The following is a 16,056-nucleotide window of genomic DNA, read 5'->3' as shown; positions in this document are numbered from 1 at the left end:
AGGTTCAGGTACTTCTCGACGGTGAGCCTGGGGTGACAGCCCCTGACCCTCTTTGTGGGCGCCCCCAGTCGAGACAGTCTTCCTTCTGTAATTTAGAGACCTCTGTCTCCGCTGTTTCTACGAACCGTCTCTGGGTTCTCTCCGTCCTTGCCTGCCCCTTGCTTCCCTGATGTCCAACCCCGCTGGGCTGACCCCCTCCGCTGGGCTCTCTCGTCTGCCTCCATACTTCTGTGTTTCATATCACTGTTTCCTTTTCTGAACGGCCCCCTCTGTCACCTCCAGCCTGTCTCCTGATCGGCAGGTACTTGTCACGTTCGTTGAAGCCCTGCTCTCAGCTCTGAGCAGCCTATGTGTGGCGTTGGGTCATCCCGGCCGTGGGTTCAGGACCGGGAGGGCTCAGCCACCCTTAGCTGGCCAGGTCTGGGAAGGGCCCAGGGCTGGGCCCCTATATGTCCACCCTCAACGAACTTCCGGGCGAGGTCAGTCCCAGACGCTGGAGGCCACTGTCGCCCCCGTGGGTGCCCGGCCCAGCAGGCAACCCTTCCCTCTCCCGCTGTGGGGAACAGCGCTGGTGGGGGCAGCCTCCCCAGCTGTAACCCCAGGGGGCTGGGGAGGGTGGGGGGCTGTCATGCCTGGAGCCCCGGGGACCAGTGGACCCAGGCACCCCCTTGCTCGGTGGAGGCCCCAGGACCTGAGCCTGGAGAGGGTCGCACAGGCCTCCGGCTCCCTCGGCGACTCTCCTCCCCGCCGCAGCGGGATGCATGTCCTGTGGACCTGGAGGGGACGGCTTCCTCACCCACAGACACCCGCCCCCGGCCTGGAGGCTCCGGTACCTTGACGTGGCTGACGTAGACGCCCTCAGGGGTGACGTCTCCCATGCGGTTCAGCAGGTCCTGACGCGGAATCCTGACCTTGTGGAACATGGCGAACCTGTGCGGGGACACGGCTTCTGCTTAAACGGGGGGACGGCCCCGGGGCTCACCTCCCCCTCCTGAAGCCCGGTCAAATCAAAGCGGAGGACAGCTCAGAAGGTGACGTAACCCCCCAGAGACCAGAAAACCCCGAGGGCAAACCCAGGAGGGACGACACCAGGAGACAGGGCATCGCAACAGGTCTTTCCACCGTAAAGGCAGGTTTCTTTGGTTCTTATTTTTTTGTGGGTTGTTGTTGCTGTTGTTGGCTGCACTGCATGGCTGGAGGGATCTTAGTTCCTGGACAGGGGTTGAACCTGGGCCTTCAGCAGTGACAACATGGAGTGCTAACCACTGGGAAGCCTGGCCTGCCCAAAGAAAACTTAAACAGAAACTGCGCTGCGAGTGCTGGGTTCTGTGTGAAATAAGTCGGTCACCATCTGTTGGTGATGATGGAGACCCCCGCTGCCCCCCAGCTGCCCCTGGACACTCGGGCCTCAGGGCGGCACACAGGCTCCTACGTCACTGGGAGGGAACGCCCTCAACGTGGCCGGACAAGCCCAGATGAGGTTCTTCAGCAGGAAAGGTGGACCTTCTTCCTAAACGTGAGGATCTCTGACTCTCACGTTTGGACTCCAGCACCTCTGACTCTCACGCTTGGACCCTGCACCAGAGTCCCCCACACGGGGCGACAGAGCCAGCAACCTGGGCTTCAGACCTCCCAAGTCAAGCAGGAGGACTTGCTGTCCCACTGGGGCTCCAGACAGAGGGGTCAGCTCTCCTAGCAGCTGGAGAACACGCCTGCACACACATCCCCAGGGATCACGCATATGTGTCAGTAATCAAAGGTGTTTTCTGTGGTTGTCAGGAAGGAAAATCTAACTCACAGTAGTCCAGGGGACAAGGTTGTGCAAAGTACCAGGTGGTGCAGAAACTGCCAACAAAAAAAGAACCCCAACCATCTATGTCAACAGTTGCTAGAGCATCTTGGGCTTCCCAGGTGGTGCTAGTGGTAAAGAATTTGCCTCCAAGATAGTGAAGAGCCGTGTCTGACTCTTTGCAACCCCATGGACTGTAGCCTACCAGGCTCCTCCATCCCTGGGATTTTCCAGGCAAGAATACTGGAGTGGGTTGCCATTTCCTTCTCCAGAGGATCTTCCCAACCCAGGGATCAAACCCAGGTCTGCCCACATTGCACGCAGACGCTGTACCTCTGAGCCACCCGGGAAGCGCAAAGTGATCTAGCAAAGTGAAAGTCACTCGGTCATGTCTGACTCTGCGACCCCATGGACTATATAGTCCATGGAATTCTCCAGGCCAGAATACTGCAGTGGGTAGCTTTTTCCTTCTCCAGGGGATCTTCCCGACCCAGGGATCGAAACCAGGTCTCCCGCACTGCAGGCGGATTCTTTACCAGCTGAGCCACCAGAGAAGCCCAATACAGGACTCTTAAAAGACACAGGTTTGATCCCTGGGTCAGGAAGATCCCCTGGAGGAGGGCATGGCAACCCACTCCAGTATCCTTGCCTGGAGAATCCCGTGGACAGAGGAGCCTCGTGGGCTGCAGTCCACAGGGTCACAGAGAGTCGGACGGGACTGAACAAACACGACTAACGCACACAGGCACACCACCTTGTCAGATTTCTAAGCATTTCGGTGCCACACGGAACCCTCTTTTACTCAACCACAGGAAGCAGCTCTGTGAGGGAGAGCAGCGCCCTGGGGAGAAGGGGGGCGGCTCCTCGCCCCCACCCCGCCCCCGGCCCCTCCCCGGATCCCCAGCCCGCGCACGGCACCCAGCACCGTCCAGAGTCAGCACGCTCACCTCCACCTCCGACCCAACGTCCTCATGCTCTGTGCATCTTCTGGTCTGATTTCCTCAACAGTCTCCCCTTTGGTCTCTCCAGAGCCCACCTCGTCCCCCCACCGTCCCGCACACGGACTCGAGTCCTTTGCAAACTTCAGCTCGGAATGGCCACGCCTGGCACGAGAACCCTGGGACCAACGGAATCGAAACCCGCAGGAAGACGTGGTAAGCCCTCCGACGGAGGATCTGCCTGCTGCTCCAACTGCATCGGTCTCCTCACGGCCCACCTCCAGGTCGCATCTGTGTGCGACCTTCAAGCCGGCCAGGCCCTCTGCAGACAGGCAGGTGGGTCCTCTGAGCACTGCCACCTCCTCTGAGAGGCCTGCCACGACTCCCCACCCCTCCGCGTGATGACCATCAGGTGGTCCCACAGCTCCATGAGACGGTGGTCCCGTCCACGTCGCTCGCTGAGTCACCTGCTTCTCAGTGGGAGCTAAGCCATCCTGTTATAAGGGGCCACGTGCCTGGAACCGAGCAGATAGGGCTGTGGATAAGCCAGCCAGGAGTGAGACTTCGTCCCGTGGGAGCTGGTACAGTCTGCTTGGACCCCCAAGTCTGGGAACAGCCCGGGGGTGACACAGCCAGTGCCCCGGGGAAAGAGTCGAGGCCCAGGGCTGGGTATCTGGGGGCCCATCCCAGATTCCTTCGAAATCGACTAGGATTCTGCATGTCAGGCTGCAAGACGTCTGTCAGGGTTCAGGCGAGGGGTCTCCCTCCCGTGTACAAAACACAGGCCCGGCCTGAGCGTCTGAAAGCGCTGGCCTGGAGGCGGCCACACGGCAGGCCTTTGTGGGGCTCAGACCCCTGCGTTCTGAGAACGCCTGGCTGCAGTGCCGACGCCCCCGGTGTGGTCCAGCCCATTACTGAAAAGCCGCGGGACGCTCTTCTCAGTCTGCTGCTGTAAACGTGGAGCGCCCTTTTTAAGGAGTGGAAAATCTTCACCCGCCCCTGCCACACAGGGGACGGAACCAGGCTGAACATATTTATACTCGCAAAAGTAGTCGCTTGGGGTTTAACCGAAATCGGAATTTCACACATTCTTTTCTGAGTCACAGACCGTCAGCACTGGCCAGCCTGCAGGCCGGAATCCCGTGTCCATGGAGGGCACAGGTGCGTGCGTGCGTGCGTGCGTTGGGGGGGCACCAAGGATGTGAACATCCAGTGTGTCTGGCTCCCCAGCCCCGCACCCCTTCCCTCCTGGGCCCCCCACGTCAGGTGCTAACAATTTCCTTGCTCCTTGAGGCCTCCCACCGCCCCCCCATCCCAGCCCCACCTGGGACCAAAGGCGCCTTGCAGCTCTCCGCACACACCCCCGCCCCCGCCCACCACCAGACGCTTCCCCGAGGGGCCACCGAGCAGGCGCGACGATGCGTGCAGCCCATCTGGAAGGTGAGGCTCCACGGCTCACCTGAGGGGTCTTTACTGTCTTGCTTTCAGAGTTATTTGACTGAAAGTAATCCACATAATTTACACCTGCCTCTGATTTCTAGACGGGTTTCCCTTGTGGCTCAGCTGGTAAAGAATCCGCCTGCAATGTGGGAGACCCCGGTTTGAGTCCTGGGTCGGCAAGATCCCCTGGCAAAGGGATAGGCTACCCACTCCAGTGTTCCTGGGCTTCCCTTGTGGCCCAGCTGGTAAAGAAGCCACCTGCATTTGAGTCAGCTGTAATGAGGTGGATGAAACTGGAGCCTATTATACAGAGTGAAGTAAGTCAGAAAGAAAAACACCAATACAGAATACTAATGCATATATATGGAATTTAGAAAGATGGTAATGATGACCCTACATGCGACATAGCAAAAGAGACATAGATGTAAAGAACAGACTTTTGGACTCTGTGGGAGAAGGCGAGGGTGGGATGATCTGAGAGAATAGCGTTGACACATATCTATTACCATATGTGAAATAGATCACCAGTCCAGGGCGCTCAGAGCCGGTGCACTGGGATGACCCAGAGGGATGGGATGGGGAGGGAGGTGGGAGGGAGGTTCGGGATAGGGGGCACATCCACACCTGTGGCTGATTCACGTCAATGTATGGCAAAAACCACTACAATAGTGTAAAGTAATTAGCCTCCAATTAAAATAAATAATTTTTTTTTAAAAAAGAATCTGCCCGCAATGCGGGAGACCTGGGTTCGACCTCTGGGTTGGGAAGATCCCCTGGAGAAGGGAAAGGCTACCCACTCCAGTATTCTGACCTGGAGAATTCCATGGACTGTACAGTCCATGGGGTCACAGAGTCGGACACGACTGAGTGACTTTCACTTCGCTGATTTCTAGACAGCCTTCCTGTAGACTCACGCACTCCTGTGATCTACCTACAAATTGTTACTGCTTTTTTTTTAAAAACAAGAGGTCTCAGACAAAAAGTCACTCCATCACAGCACTGCCCTGCAAGCAGCGGGCAAGTGGGGGAAGCAGGGACTCAAATCCCGGGCGCCCTCTGCTGGGCATGTGGCCCGCGGAAGCGGGGACAGCAGCGTGTCCAGAGCCTATCCCAGCCCCAGCCCAGGGCGGGGGGCCGAAGGGCCCCAGGCTCTACAGAACCTTCAAAGGCTCAGAGACCCAGTGAGGCTGCTTCCACATCCCGGCCGCTGAGCATCCCCTCGGAAAGGTGCCTCTGATCTCGGGGAGCCGCTCTGGGCCCGGCTTCAGGGAGGTCACCATGCTGCCCCCTGGCGGTGCCCCGGGCTGCCACGGCTGAGACTTACAAGAGCTGTGCTCCTCCCACGTGACGCGTTTGCCCGGAGGAGGGCCTTGGTGGCCAGGAGGGAAAGCTTCTGCCTGCAGTGTGGGAAACGGGGGCTCAGTCCCTGGGTCGGGAAGATCCCCTGGAGGAGGGCGTAGTGACCCACTCCAGTGTTCGTGCCCGGAGAATTCCATGGACGGAGCAGCCTGGCGGGCTACAGGCCATGGGGTCACAAAGAGTCGGACACGACTGAGCAACTAACACTGTCACTTTTTTTTGCTGTGTCGGTGTGACTGTGTCTCCTGGGGCCGGGGTTGGGGGGGCCGCTGTAGTTAGACACAAGTACTCAGTCTCTAAAACAGGAGCTGACTGGGGGCGGGGGGACCAAGCACAGAGCGTTTCACTGACGTCCCAACGCAAGGGTAAAGGTTCTAACTTGTAAAAGCCAAAACGTACAGGGACAGGAAACCCGTGAGCCCGCCTGACGCCGTCCGCAGACAGCAGTGACCCGGCAGCGCGTGTTCACGGCTGGAGGGTCACCTCCCACCGCCAGGCTGCACGTGGACACACAGACCTGCCACACACAAGCTTTCTGGGCCCCTCGCTAGTGCACGCGGATCTAAAAAGGCGGCAGGGCCCTCCATCCCCACCTCTCGCGGGGCCCCCGTGATGCCGCCGACTCCCCAGACGACCAAGGGGCGCGTGGCCCGTCCCTGCCGGGGGCCCCGCGCACCCGCACCAAGCCGCGATGGACGGAACTGCACGCCCTCCCCACCAGGTGTTAACAGGTCTTCTCACAGGCCGGTGAGAGGGACGCTCAGCGCTCTAGACGGCATTAGTCAGAAGGCCTGTGCGTGCACGGGCCTGGTCGGCATTAGTCGGAAGGCCTGTGCGTGCACGCGCCTGGTTTTGCTTTTTAAACAACGTCCTGCCGTCTTCTCCTCTAGCTACAGAGTGAAAAATCAACGGTCCTCCCCTCCTCGGGCACAGGCTGGGGCCTCACCTGTTCTGAGGGTCCGAGCGGATATTTGAGACACTCTCCAGGCCACCAGCTCCCCAACTTACAGGGAGGGATAGCTGAAAGGACCCTCAGGGTGCTGGGAGGCCGACCACCTGGTCCGGCTTCTGTCTCGGAGACGACCTGCCTCCTGATTTATGTTCAAAACGACCAGAGTCAGAGTAACCAGAGGGCTCCAACTACGGCCGGGCATGCTTCTCTGCTCTCTGGCTCCCTGCGAAGCGGCAGGCACACAGACATTCCTAAGACGCAGCATGAGATATAGGACTAAGAACGCCTAGCTCTGCTTCCCCACATGGGAAGCATCTCAGGAGATCAGAAGGCGCAAAGCATCTCAGCCAGGCTTTCTGGGAGACGGCAGGTGAGTTCTGCCTGAATGCTCAGGTGAGGGGCCACCAACGGGTGGCACACAGCTGGGAAGACACGCCCGGCCCTAGGCAGGACTATGTGAGGGGCCCAGCACGGGGACATCACGGACGAGGGGACAGACGAGGGGACAGGCCGGGAGAGCTGTTGAAGGTCAGACCAAGAGGCTGAAGTGGACCCGGGATCTGAACCCAAATCATCTCACTCCCAAATTCGTGCCCTAAATGAGCCGGAGAATCCCTCCAGGAGACAGCAAGGCCCCTCCTAACGTGGCTCCCCTGCCCACCCGCCCCCTCCAGCTCCCCAAGCCCGGGTCTCATCTCAGACCACACCACCCCCACTACCCAGAGCCCAGCTCCACCCACAGAGCATCATGGGCGGGGGCTGGGTGCTCGAGCTCCGGCCCAGGGCAGCACGCCGGGGTCACAGGCTGAGGACCCAGGGGCTCAGCCCCTGATTCTGTGCTGAGAGCTGGAGTGGCCACCTGCCGGGGGCAAGCTCGCTGCTCGGCACGCGGGGCCACCTAACAGCTCCCGAGGCTGGGCTTGGAGAGAACCCAGCCCTTCCCGACACGGTCTCGCGTGCGGAGGTGAGGCGCGTCCTGCAGGCATGGGGGCGGCACTGGGGGGCCCGGTGGGCTCAGGGGTGGGTGGTGCTGAGCAGGCAGCCTCGCGGTACGGGCCCCAGAGGAGCAACTGTCAAGTTCAAGGGCCAGACTCACCCGTTGTCCAAGCCGTTCTGCCCCAGCTTCTTCCCAATGTCGCCGACCATCACTCCTGGCGTGGGAAGAAGGGTCTTCGGATCCCGAATCTGCACAGACCACAGGAAAAAAAAAAAAGACAAACGGCAGCTGTGAGGGTCACACAGAAAAGCAAATGAAAATGTTCAAGACCCCCCACCCCGTGATTGAGCCACGGGGTCCCTGCATGCAGCTGCCGTGGGTTAAACTGACCTCCTGAAACGTGGCCCTGTTGGGAGGCAGGGTCCTTGCAGATGTTAACTGACGATCTGGAGGGGAGACCGCCCTGGTTACCCACGGGGGCCTGAATCCAATGGCCCGCATCCTCCAAGGGTCAGAGGAGGAGAGGACATGGGGAGAGGGGGCCACGTGCGGACGGAGGCGGAGACTGGTCGGAATCGGCCACAGCCCAGCATCGAGGGTGTCAGCGGAAGCTGGAAGAGGCAGGAGGGACCCTCCCTTGCAGCCTCTGGGCAGCGTGTGGCCTTTCTGACACCTTGACTTGGCCCCTAGTCTGTAGTACTGTGCTTGGTCACCATGGCCCCAGAACACTGGGCAGTGTGCTGTCTGGAAGACACCAGCCACTTTCTATTCACGCTTTAGACACAGGACTTTCCACTGGGGTTAAGGGAATGACAAAAGGGCTGTGCACGTGTGTGTGTGTGGATTATTTTTGTAAACTTCCGCTGCCCCAAAGGCGAAAGTGAAAGTCACTCAGTGGTGCCCGACTCTGTGACCCCATGGACTATACAGTCCATGGAATCCTCCAGGCCAGAACACTGGAGTGGGTCGCCTTTCCCTTCTCCAGGGGATCTTCCCAAGCCAGGGATTGAACCCAGGTCTCCCGCGTTGCAGGTGGATTCTTTACCATCTAAGCCACCAGGGAAGCCCAAGAACACTGGAGTGGGTAGCGTTTCCCTTCTCCAGTGGATCTTCCTGCCCAGGAATTGAACCGGGGTCTCCTGCATTGCAGGCGGATTCTTTATCAACTGAGCTACCAGGGAAGCCCCAAATGAGCTGCCAACAAAGACAGTTACTGAAACTCACAGAGGTGGCAGCCAGTCGGCCCTCACTGCGTGACCTTTCTGCAGACGGGATGCAATGTCCTTCTCTGGGACCCTTAGTGATTCCCAACCAGGCCCGACTCCATCACCCTCCCCTCCCAACCAAGGGACATCAGCCAGCACTTCTGGCTGTCACAAGTGACGTTATCACAGATGCTACTGGGTGAAGGCCAGAAATGCCGCCCATACCTCGCAGGGCACAGGACAGCCCCGCAGCGTGGAATTAACCTGCTCCCAATGTCAAAAGCATCAAGGCTGGGAAAAAATCTGCATTAAAGAACCACTGAATTTGTACTGTTTGGAATTTAGCTATTTGTATGAATCGCTAGTTTTTATTTACTTCAGCGGAAGAGTTAGTTATCTTTGTTGAACTTTATAATCCCGATAATTAACATGAAATAGAATGCTAGTGACAAACAATAAGGCTCGGTAAAGATTCAGATGAAACCTCTTAAAAAAATCTTGGGAATTCCCTGGGGGTCCAATGTTAGGACTCTGCACATTTGCTGGACAGGTCATGGGTTCAATCCCTGGTTGGGGAACTAAGGGACCACAAACAGTGCAGAGAGCTAAAAAAAAGAAAAAAAATTAAAAATATAAAAATTATTTTGAAAACCCTTATAAAGTAGGCAATAGTTTTAAAAAGATAGAGACTGATTTTTAAGGAATCAAACAGAAAAATACTGCTAAAACCAGTTTTCAATTCATCTGGAAATAAATAACAAAGTCCTTACAAACTTCATGCCAACCTCTGGAACCAAGGAAAAGATATTCACTAAAGTCAAAAGCAGAATTAGGTAATTGTATCCTCCTCTCAAACATATTTAATTGTATCAGTGTACATATAACATTTCCCACAATAATTGGAGACTGTCAATCTCATAAGATACAACAAACCTGCAATAAAGTATGCCGTCGGGTACACGCTGCCCCCTAGAAAGTAAAGAGGCTACAAGGAGACACTGCACAGCACAGGGAATAGCGCCAATATTTTATAATAACTTTGTGAAAGTCGCTCAGTCATGTCTGACTCTTTGCAACCCCACGGACTACACATAAGTCCATGGAGTGCTCCAGGCCAGAAGACTGGAGTGGGCAGCCTTAACCTTCTGCAGGGGATGTTCCCAACCCAGGGACCAAACCCAGGTCTCCCTCACTGCAGGTGGATTCTTTACCAGCTGAGCCACCAGGAAAGCCCAAGAAAACTGGAGTGGGTAGCCTATCCCTTCTCCAGCGGATCTTCCCGACCCAGGAATCGAACCCAGGTCTCCTGCATTACAGGTGGATTCTTTACCAACCGAGTTATCAAGCAAGCCCATGATATTGAATAACTTTAAATGGAGTATAATTTATAAATTTTGAATCTCTGTCGTACACCTGAAACTAATATAGCTATAACAATAAAACACTGAAAATCGATTATACCTCAATTTATAATGTCTTTTTCATTAGAGAAAAAGTGTCGTGGCGGTGGTGCTAGCGGGAGGCAGCTGGTATGCAGGGCTCCCCTGAGCGGGTCAAGATGACCACAGCCACCCCTGGGGAGGTAGGGGGTGTACCACCTTACTCCCATGGACCATGACCACCGGGGGAGAAGACCTTGTGTACGAGACTCCTGGAGCCATTGCTGCTACCATCGTGGTGGCCTGTCATCGTTGTCACCGAGGTCCTGATCCTGCTGATGAGGTATAGCAGGACAACGAGGGCGAGATGGGAGCTGGAGCCCCAGGGCCCCAGGCCAGCCGCCCCTCCTGCCCTGGGCCCAAAGAGCCACAGCAGCCGGCACCCTGCCGCCGCGACCTTCAGCCCTGCAGACGTCCAGGTGGGGACCCGGGGGCCCCCGCCCTGATGCTGTCTCGGCCCCTGTCCAAACAGCTTTCGGTCAAGACCAAGCACAGTCCTCCTCCGGCAGTTTCTCTGTGAGCTCCTTCAAGTTAGGTCCAGGGGGAGCATCTCTTTCACAAACCCCCCCAGCCCCATCCTGCCGGGCCCCACCCCTGCTTTGTCCATATCCCTGCCCCCACCCTTTAAAAAGCTGTGCTATGTTGGGAATCCACTGATGTGGGTTTGGCTGTCTCCCCCAAACACAACAGCTAGACAGACGGGCAAGCAGGCAGACAAACAGCCCAGGAGCCTCCTGGTCAGGAGTCAGGGGTCAAGACAGGCTCCTGAGAGGGGTTGCCCCGGGGTGACCACAGAGGAAGGGCCATATCCACAGCTCACAGAGCAAACTGTTCAACCCCACAGTCAGGCACAAGGTAGCTATCTTGGACTACTAACCAAACGCCCAACTTGTCACTTTATGACTTGTTCTGGCACTAAATGACTGCTAGCTGGCTCATGACGATGAATCAGAACCTCTCTCCCTCCTTTAAGAAAGGCTTTGGGAAAAACTCAATTCTTCTCCAAAGGTGTCTACTTCTTTAGCAAAGAGTCAAAGTCGAAGACGTGGGATGACCTTGAGGAAGACATGGGATGACCTTGAGGAAGACACAGGATCGCCTCTAGGATGATAGCTTGCTGCAGCATCCATGGGCCTGGAATGAGCCTGCTGGCTGGTCACACCCCCCGCCCCCAGCAAGGGGCTGGGTTAACCTTGACTCAGTCTCATTTCTTGGCTCTCCTCTATCTGGATGTTGAGTAATCCTCTCTCCAGTTATCGTTTTACCACTAAGGTCTAGTATTTGAAGGCTGATCAGAAGACAACCCTATGTTACCTCTGCCCTTCCTGGTCAGCTTGCCAAGATTCAGGATATATTCCAATATTACAAGCACAAACCGTTCTTCCGGAGAGAACTCACCTCTGACTCCTTAGCCCGTAGAACAAGCTATTGACAAGGAAAAACATTTTGGAATTCAGAGGACCTGCCTTCCAAGCCCTACTTCCTGGTTCTGTGGCCTTGGGAGAGTGACTTGGACCCCTTCCCATTCTGTTTCCTAACATGAACTGGGACTAACGTCTGCCTCTGGGTGACCCAACAAGTCAGGGACTTAGTGAAACAGCTCAGGTGGGGCCTGGCACCCTTGCCCGCTGCTTGCAGGGCAGTGCTGTAAAGAGGCTTTACAAGTGGGAACCACCACCATCATGATGGGTTTCCTCCACTGCAAGACATACACTTGCTCCCGTTTTAATGAATTGGAATGTGTCTGAAAATTGACAGGTCCATTAACGAGGTTGCTTTTTTCCCCTCTCTCTCAAAAAGCTGTTTTCTAACCAACTGTCTATTTTACAATTGATGATGTCTTGGACATAAGGTAAGAAATATGTTTCCTGCTACAGAAAAAAAAAAGAAAGAAAAATGAGTATTAGTACCTAGAGAGTGTAAGTCACTACAATGCATTAAACTAATTCTGTTATATTTTGAAAACATTATACTCTTCCACCTATCAGCTGATGACATAGAGCATGTATGTGTGTGCCTGCGTTCATGTATGTGTGTGCCTGCTGATGTCATAGAGCATGTATGTGTGTGCCTGCATTCATGTATGTGTGTGCCTGCTGATGACATAGAGCATGTATGTGTGTGCCTGCGTTCATGTATGTGTGTGCCTGCTGATGTCATAGAGCATGTGTGTGTGTGCCTGCGTTCATGTATGTGTGTGCCTGCTGATGTCATAGAGCATGTGTGTGTGTGCCTGCGTTCATGTATGTGTGTGCCTGCTGATGTCATAGAGCATGTGTGTGTGTGCCTGCTGATGTCATAGAGCATGTATGTGTGTGCCTGCGTTCATGTATGTGTGTGCCTGCTGATGTCATAGAGCATGTGTGTGTGTGCCTGCGTTCATGTATGTGTGTGCCTGCTGATGTCATAGAGCATGCATGTGTGTGCCTGCGTTCATGTATGTGTGTGCCTGCTGATGACATAGAGCATGTATGTGTGTGCCTGCTGATGACATAGAGCATGTATGTGTGTGCCTGCGTTCATGTATGTGTGTGTCTGCTGATGTCATAGAGCATGTGTGTGTGTGCCTGCGTTCATGTATGTGTGTGCCTGCTGATGTCATAGAGCATGTATGTGTGTGCCTGCGTTCATGTATGTGTGTGCCTGCTGATGACATAGAGCATGTGTGTGTGCCTGCGTTCATGTATGTGTGTGCCTGCTGATGTCATAGAGCATGTGTGTGTGTGCCTGCGTTCATGTATGTGTGTGCCTGCTGATGTCATAGAGCATGTATGTGTGTGCCTGCGTTCATGTATGTGTGTGCCTGCTGATGTCATAGAGCATGTATGTGTGTGCCTGCGTTCATGTATGTGTGTGCCTGCTGATGTCATAGAGCATGTATGTGTGTGCCTGCATTCGGTTGCTCAGTGGTGTCCGACTCTTTGTGACCCCGTGGACTGTAGCCCGCCAGGCTCCTCTGTCCATGGGATTCTCCAGGCAAGGATACTGGAGTGGGTTGCCATTCCCTCCTCCCGGGGGTCTTCCCCACTCAGGGATTGAATCCGTGTCTCTTACGTCTCCTGCATGGGCAGGCGCGTTCTTTACTATTAGCGCCGTTTTTGTGATGACTTGTTCCAACCTCTCTTTCCCAGCAGACGGTGAGTTCCACGAGCTCAGGATTCACGCTGCCCTCGGGGCTGCACAGGAGACACGCTAGGTACACGGAGAGCACGGGCGGATGGAGGGGCGACACAGCCACCGAGGGTTTAAAGAGCAACACGTAAGGGAATTCAGAACATCGCACGCAGCTCCACAGTCTGGGGGACAGGAACCCCGAGAGATGCTGCCTTCGGCTCCAGTTTCCAGGTACAAATCTTACTCCAGAAGCAGTGTATGGTGGCCTTAGGTATCAAAAATACACATGGTCTGCAAGTGATCACTGTCAATTGAAAAATAAGAACACGAAGGAATCCCCTGGTGGTGCAGTGGTTACGACTCTGCACGTTCACTGCTGAGGGATGGGGTTCAATCCCCGCTCGGGGAACTGAGATCCCACAATCCATGTGGTGTGGCCAAAATAAACTAAAAATAAGGGCACGAGCATCAGAGAAAACGGATCAACTGGACGTCATGGAATTCAAACGCTAGTGCACAGAAGACAATACTGAGAAAGTGAAGATAATTACAGAATGAGAGGAAGCATTTGCACATCATCTGTCTGAGAAGGCTGAATCTGTGGAATACATAAAGAACCCTCATGACTCAACAACAACAAAAATACCCGATTTAGAAATGAACCGAGAGACTCAATGCACACATGGACAATGGCCAGACCACATGAAAAACAGCGCTCTGACCTTCAACCCATAGCAGAGCCCAGGGCGCTGATCAGCAACAACGGGACAACCGGCCAGGACTCAGTCAATAACTGACGGCCTCCCTAATCGTCGTCCTGCTTCCAACACAGAATCAACCGGAGAAGGCCACACCTGACGGGTCACCCAGGACGCCCCTTCTTCTGGCAGCCATGCCAAGCTCCCACCGCGTCCCCAGCCCCTGTCAGGCACCCTGAGCCACCCTCTTCGCCACTAGGAAGCTCGCCCAGCCCTCCGCCTGCCTCTGAGTCTCTGCCAAGCACAAGTTCAGCCAACTCTGAGCAAACAGCCTTTGCTTTCACCATCCCCACTTGGTTCCAGAGGAGAAAGGATTTGAACAGACATTTCTACCAAGAAGATACAGAAACGGCCAATTGGAATGTGAAGATATGTTCCACACTGTTGGTTATTAAGGAAATGCAAATCAAAAGCACAACCAGATACTGCTTCACAACCTCTAGGGTGGTTACGTGAAAAAAAAAAAAAAAAAAGATAATAACCTGTGTTGGTGAGGATGTGGAAAAATTAGACCCCTCAGCCCTGCTGGTGGGCTGTGTAAAATGCTGGCAACCAGTATGGGATTTGATAAAAAGTTCAACACAGGGTGACCAGAAGACCCGGCAATTCTGCTCCTGGGTACAAACCCCTCCCCCAAAAAACTGAGGACCCATGTACAGACAGACAGGGCTCATGAATGTTGACAGTAACACCACTCCCAACAGCCAAAAGGTGAAAAGCACCCAACATCCAGCAAAGGAGGAACGGACACACAAACTGTGGACCAGCCACACTGTGGATCATTCGTCCTCAGAAAGGAAGGGGGATCTGGGACAGGCCGCCATGTGGATGAACTTCAAAAACACGCGAAGGGAAAGAGGTGAGACAGAAACAGTCACATAGTGTGTGACTCCTTTCATACAGAACGTCCAGAAGAGGCAGAGGCAGAAAGCAGCCAAGCGAGGCAAGGCCTGGGGAGGGGGTGGCGGGGAGGGCGAGCTGAATGGATGTGGGGCTTCTTCTAAAGAGGAAACGCTCCGAAACTAGAACAGCAGGACATCGTGAATGCGCTCAGTGCCACTAAACTGCTCACTTTCATGTGGCTAGTTGTGCGTGCTCAGTGGCATCCGACTCTGCGACCCCACGGACTGTATAGCATGCCAGGCTCCTCTATCCTTGGAATTTTCCAGCCAAGAATACTGGAGTGGGTTGCCATTGCTTCCCGACCCAGGGATCCAACCGGCGTCTCCCGCATTGGCAGGCAGATCCCTTACCGCTGCACCACCTGGGAAGCCTTTGTATGTGACACGAATTCTTCTCTTGTGAGAGCCTCCCAACCGTCAGAAAAGTTTCAGAGAATAAAAATGTCAGAATGGGTGCGGGGATGGTGGAAGCCGGGTTTCATTCAGTATCCAGTCAGTACAAAGGTCCTGAGTGAACCTGGGGGCTCCGGGTCTGTGGACACTGCAGCCACCCTGGGCAGTGGGGAACGGGCCAGCTGTCCCAGAGACCCCCAATGGCCAGAGCTCTGTTTGTGACCTGGGAAGGGGCTACATGAAAACGCCCAAGTCAGGCTTTGCCTCGGAACTCCTGGAGCCCCTCAGACCGCCTGCCAGAGCCTGGGCGTGGTGCGTAGCAGGAGGGAGACTCTCCCCGAGACGAGCTTGGGCTCGGGGATTCTCAGCCGCAGCGCCTCACATGTGGGGCTGATCATTCTTCCTGGGGGTCGGGGGCGGGTGTCCTGTGCACTATGGGGTGTTGAGCTGTATGTACCATGCGTCTGCACCCCTAAATGCCAGAAGCACCCCTGCCCCCAGCTGTGATGCAAACATTTCCGGACGTGGCCAGGCCCCTCCACCCCCAGATGAAACCTGCCCCTACCTGCACGAGAAAGGGGTGCAGGCCATGGCACTGGCCTCCTGGCGTGTACAGCTGAGCAAACACCACTGCATGGGTAGCGGTCTTGCCCATGTTGCCAACCCAGAACTTGGCGGCTTCAAAATCGGGGGAATGGATGATGAATTCCTGCACGAGGGAAACAAAATGGGCGTTAGAGGCTGACGCACATTGGAGTCTTTATCTCTTTGACACATTCAGTCTTCTCTGTTCTTGGAGGTATGAGTAAGAACTGATGGAAGGTTACTTC

At 55.2% G+C, this 16,056-nt stretch overlaps 1 protein-coding gene across 2 annotated transcripts in view; it reads right to left on the bottom strand.

Annotated features, from left to right (window-relative positions):
• ACOX3 (acyl-CoA oxidase 3, pristanoyl) overlaps positions 1-16,056 on the bottom strand; it is a 49,854-nt gene that overhangs the window by 24,938 nt on the left and 8,860 nt on the right. For both annotated transcript variants that reach the window (XR_014079723.1, XM_081580677.1), the window contains exons 6-8: positions 15,792-15,935; positions 7,575-7,663; positions 834-930 (exon numbers count right to left, since the gene is read on the bottom strand). Coding sequence is in view for 1 of the 2 variants with exons in the window: in XM_081580677.1 (XP_081436803.1) it covers positions 834-930; positions 7,575-7,663; positions 15,792-15,935 (330 nt within the window). In the remaining variant the exon portion in view is untranslated. The remainder of the gene's footprint in view (positions 1-833; positions 931-7,574; positions 7,664-15,791; positions 15,936-16,056) is intronic.

This window comes from Giraffa tippelskirchi, chromosome 1 (assembly GCF_054371585.1).
Source record: "Giraffa tippelskirchi isolate mGirTip1 chromosome 1, T2T-mGirTip1v1.2.pri, whole genome shotgun sequence".
Lineage (NCBI taxonomy): Eukaryota > Metazoa > Chordata > Mammalia > Artiodactyla > Giraffidae > Giraffa > Giraffa tippelskirchi.
This window is presented reverse-complemented; position numbering and strand designations above follow the sequence as displayed.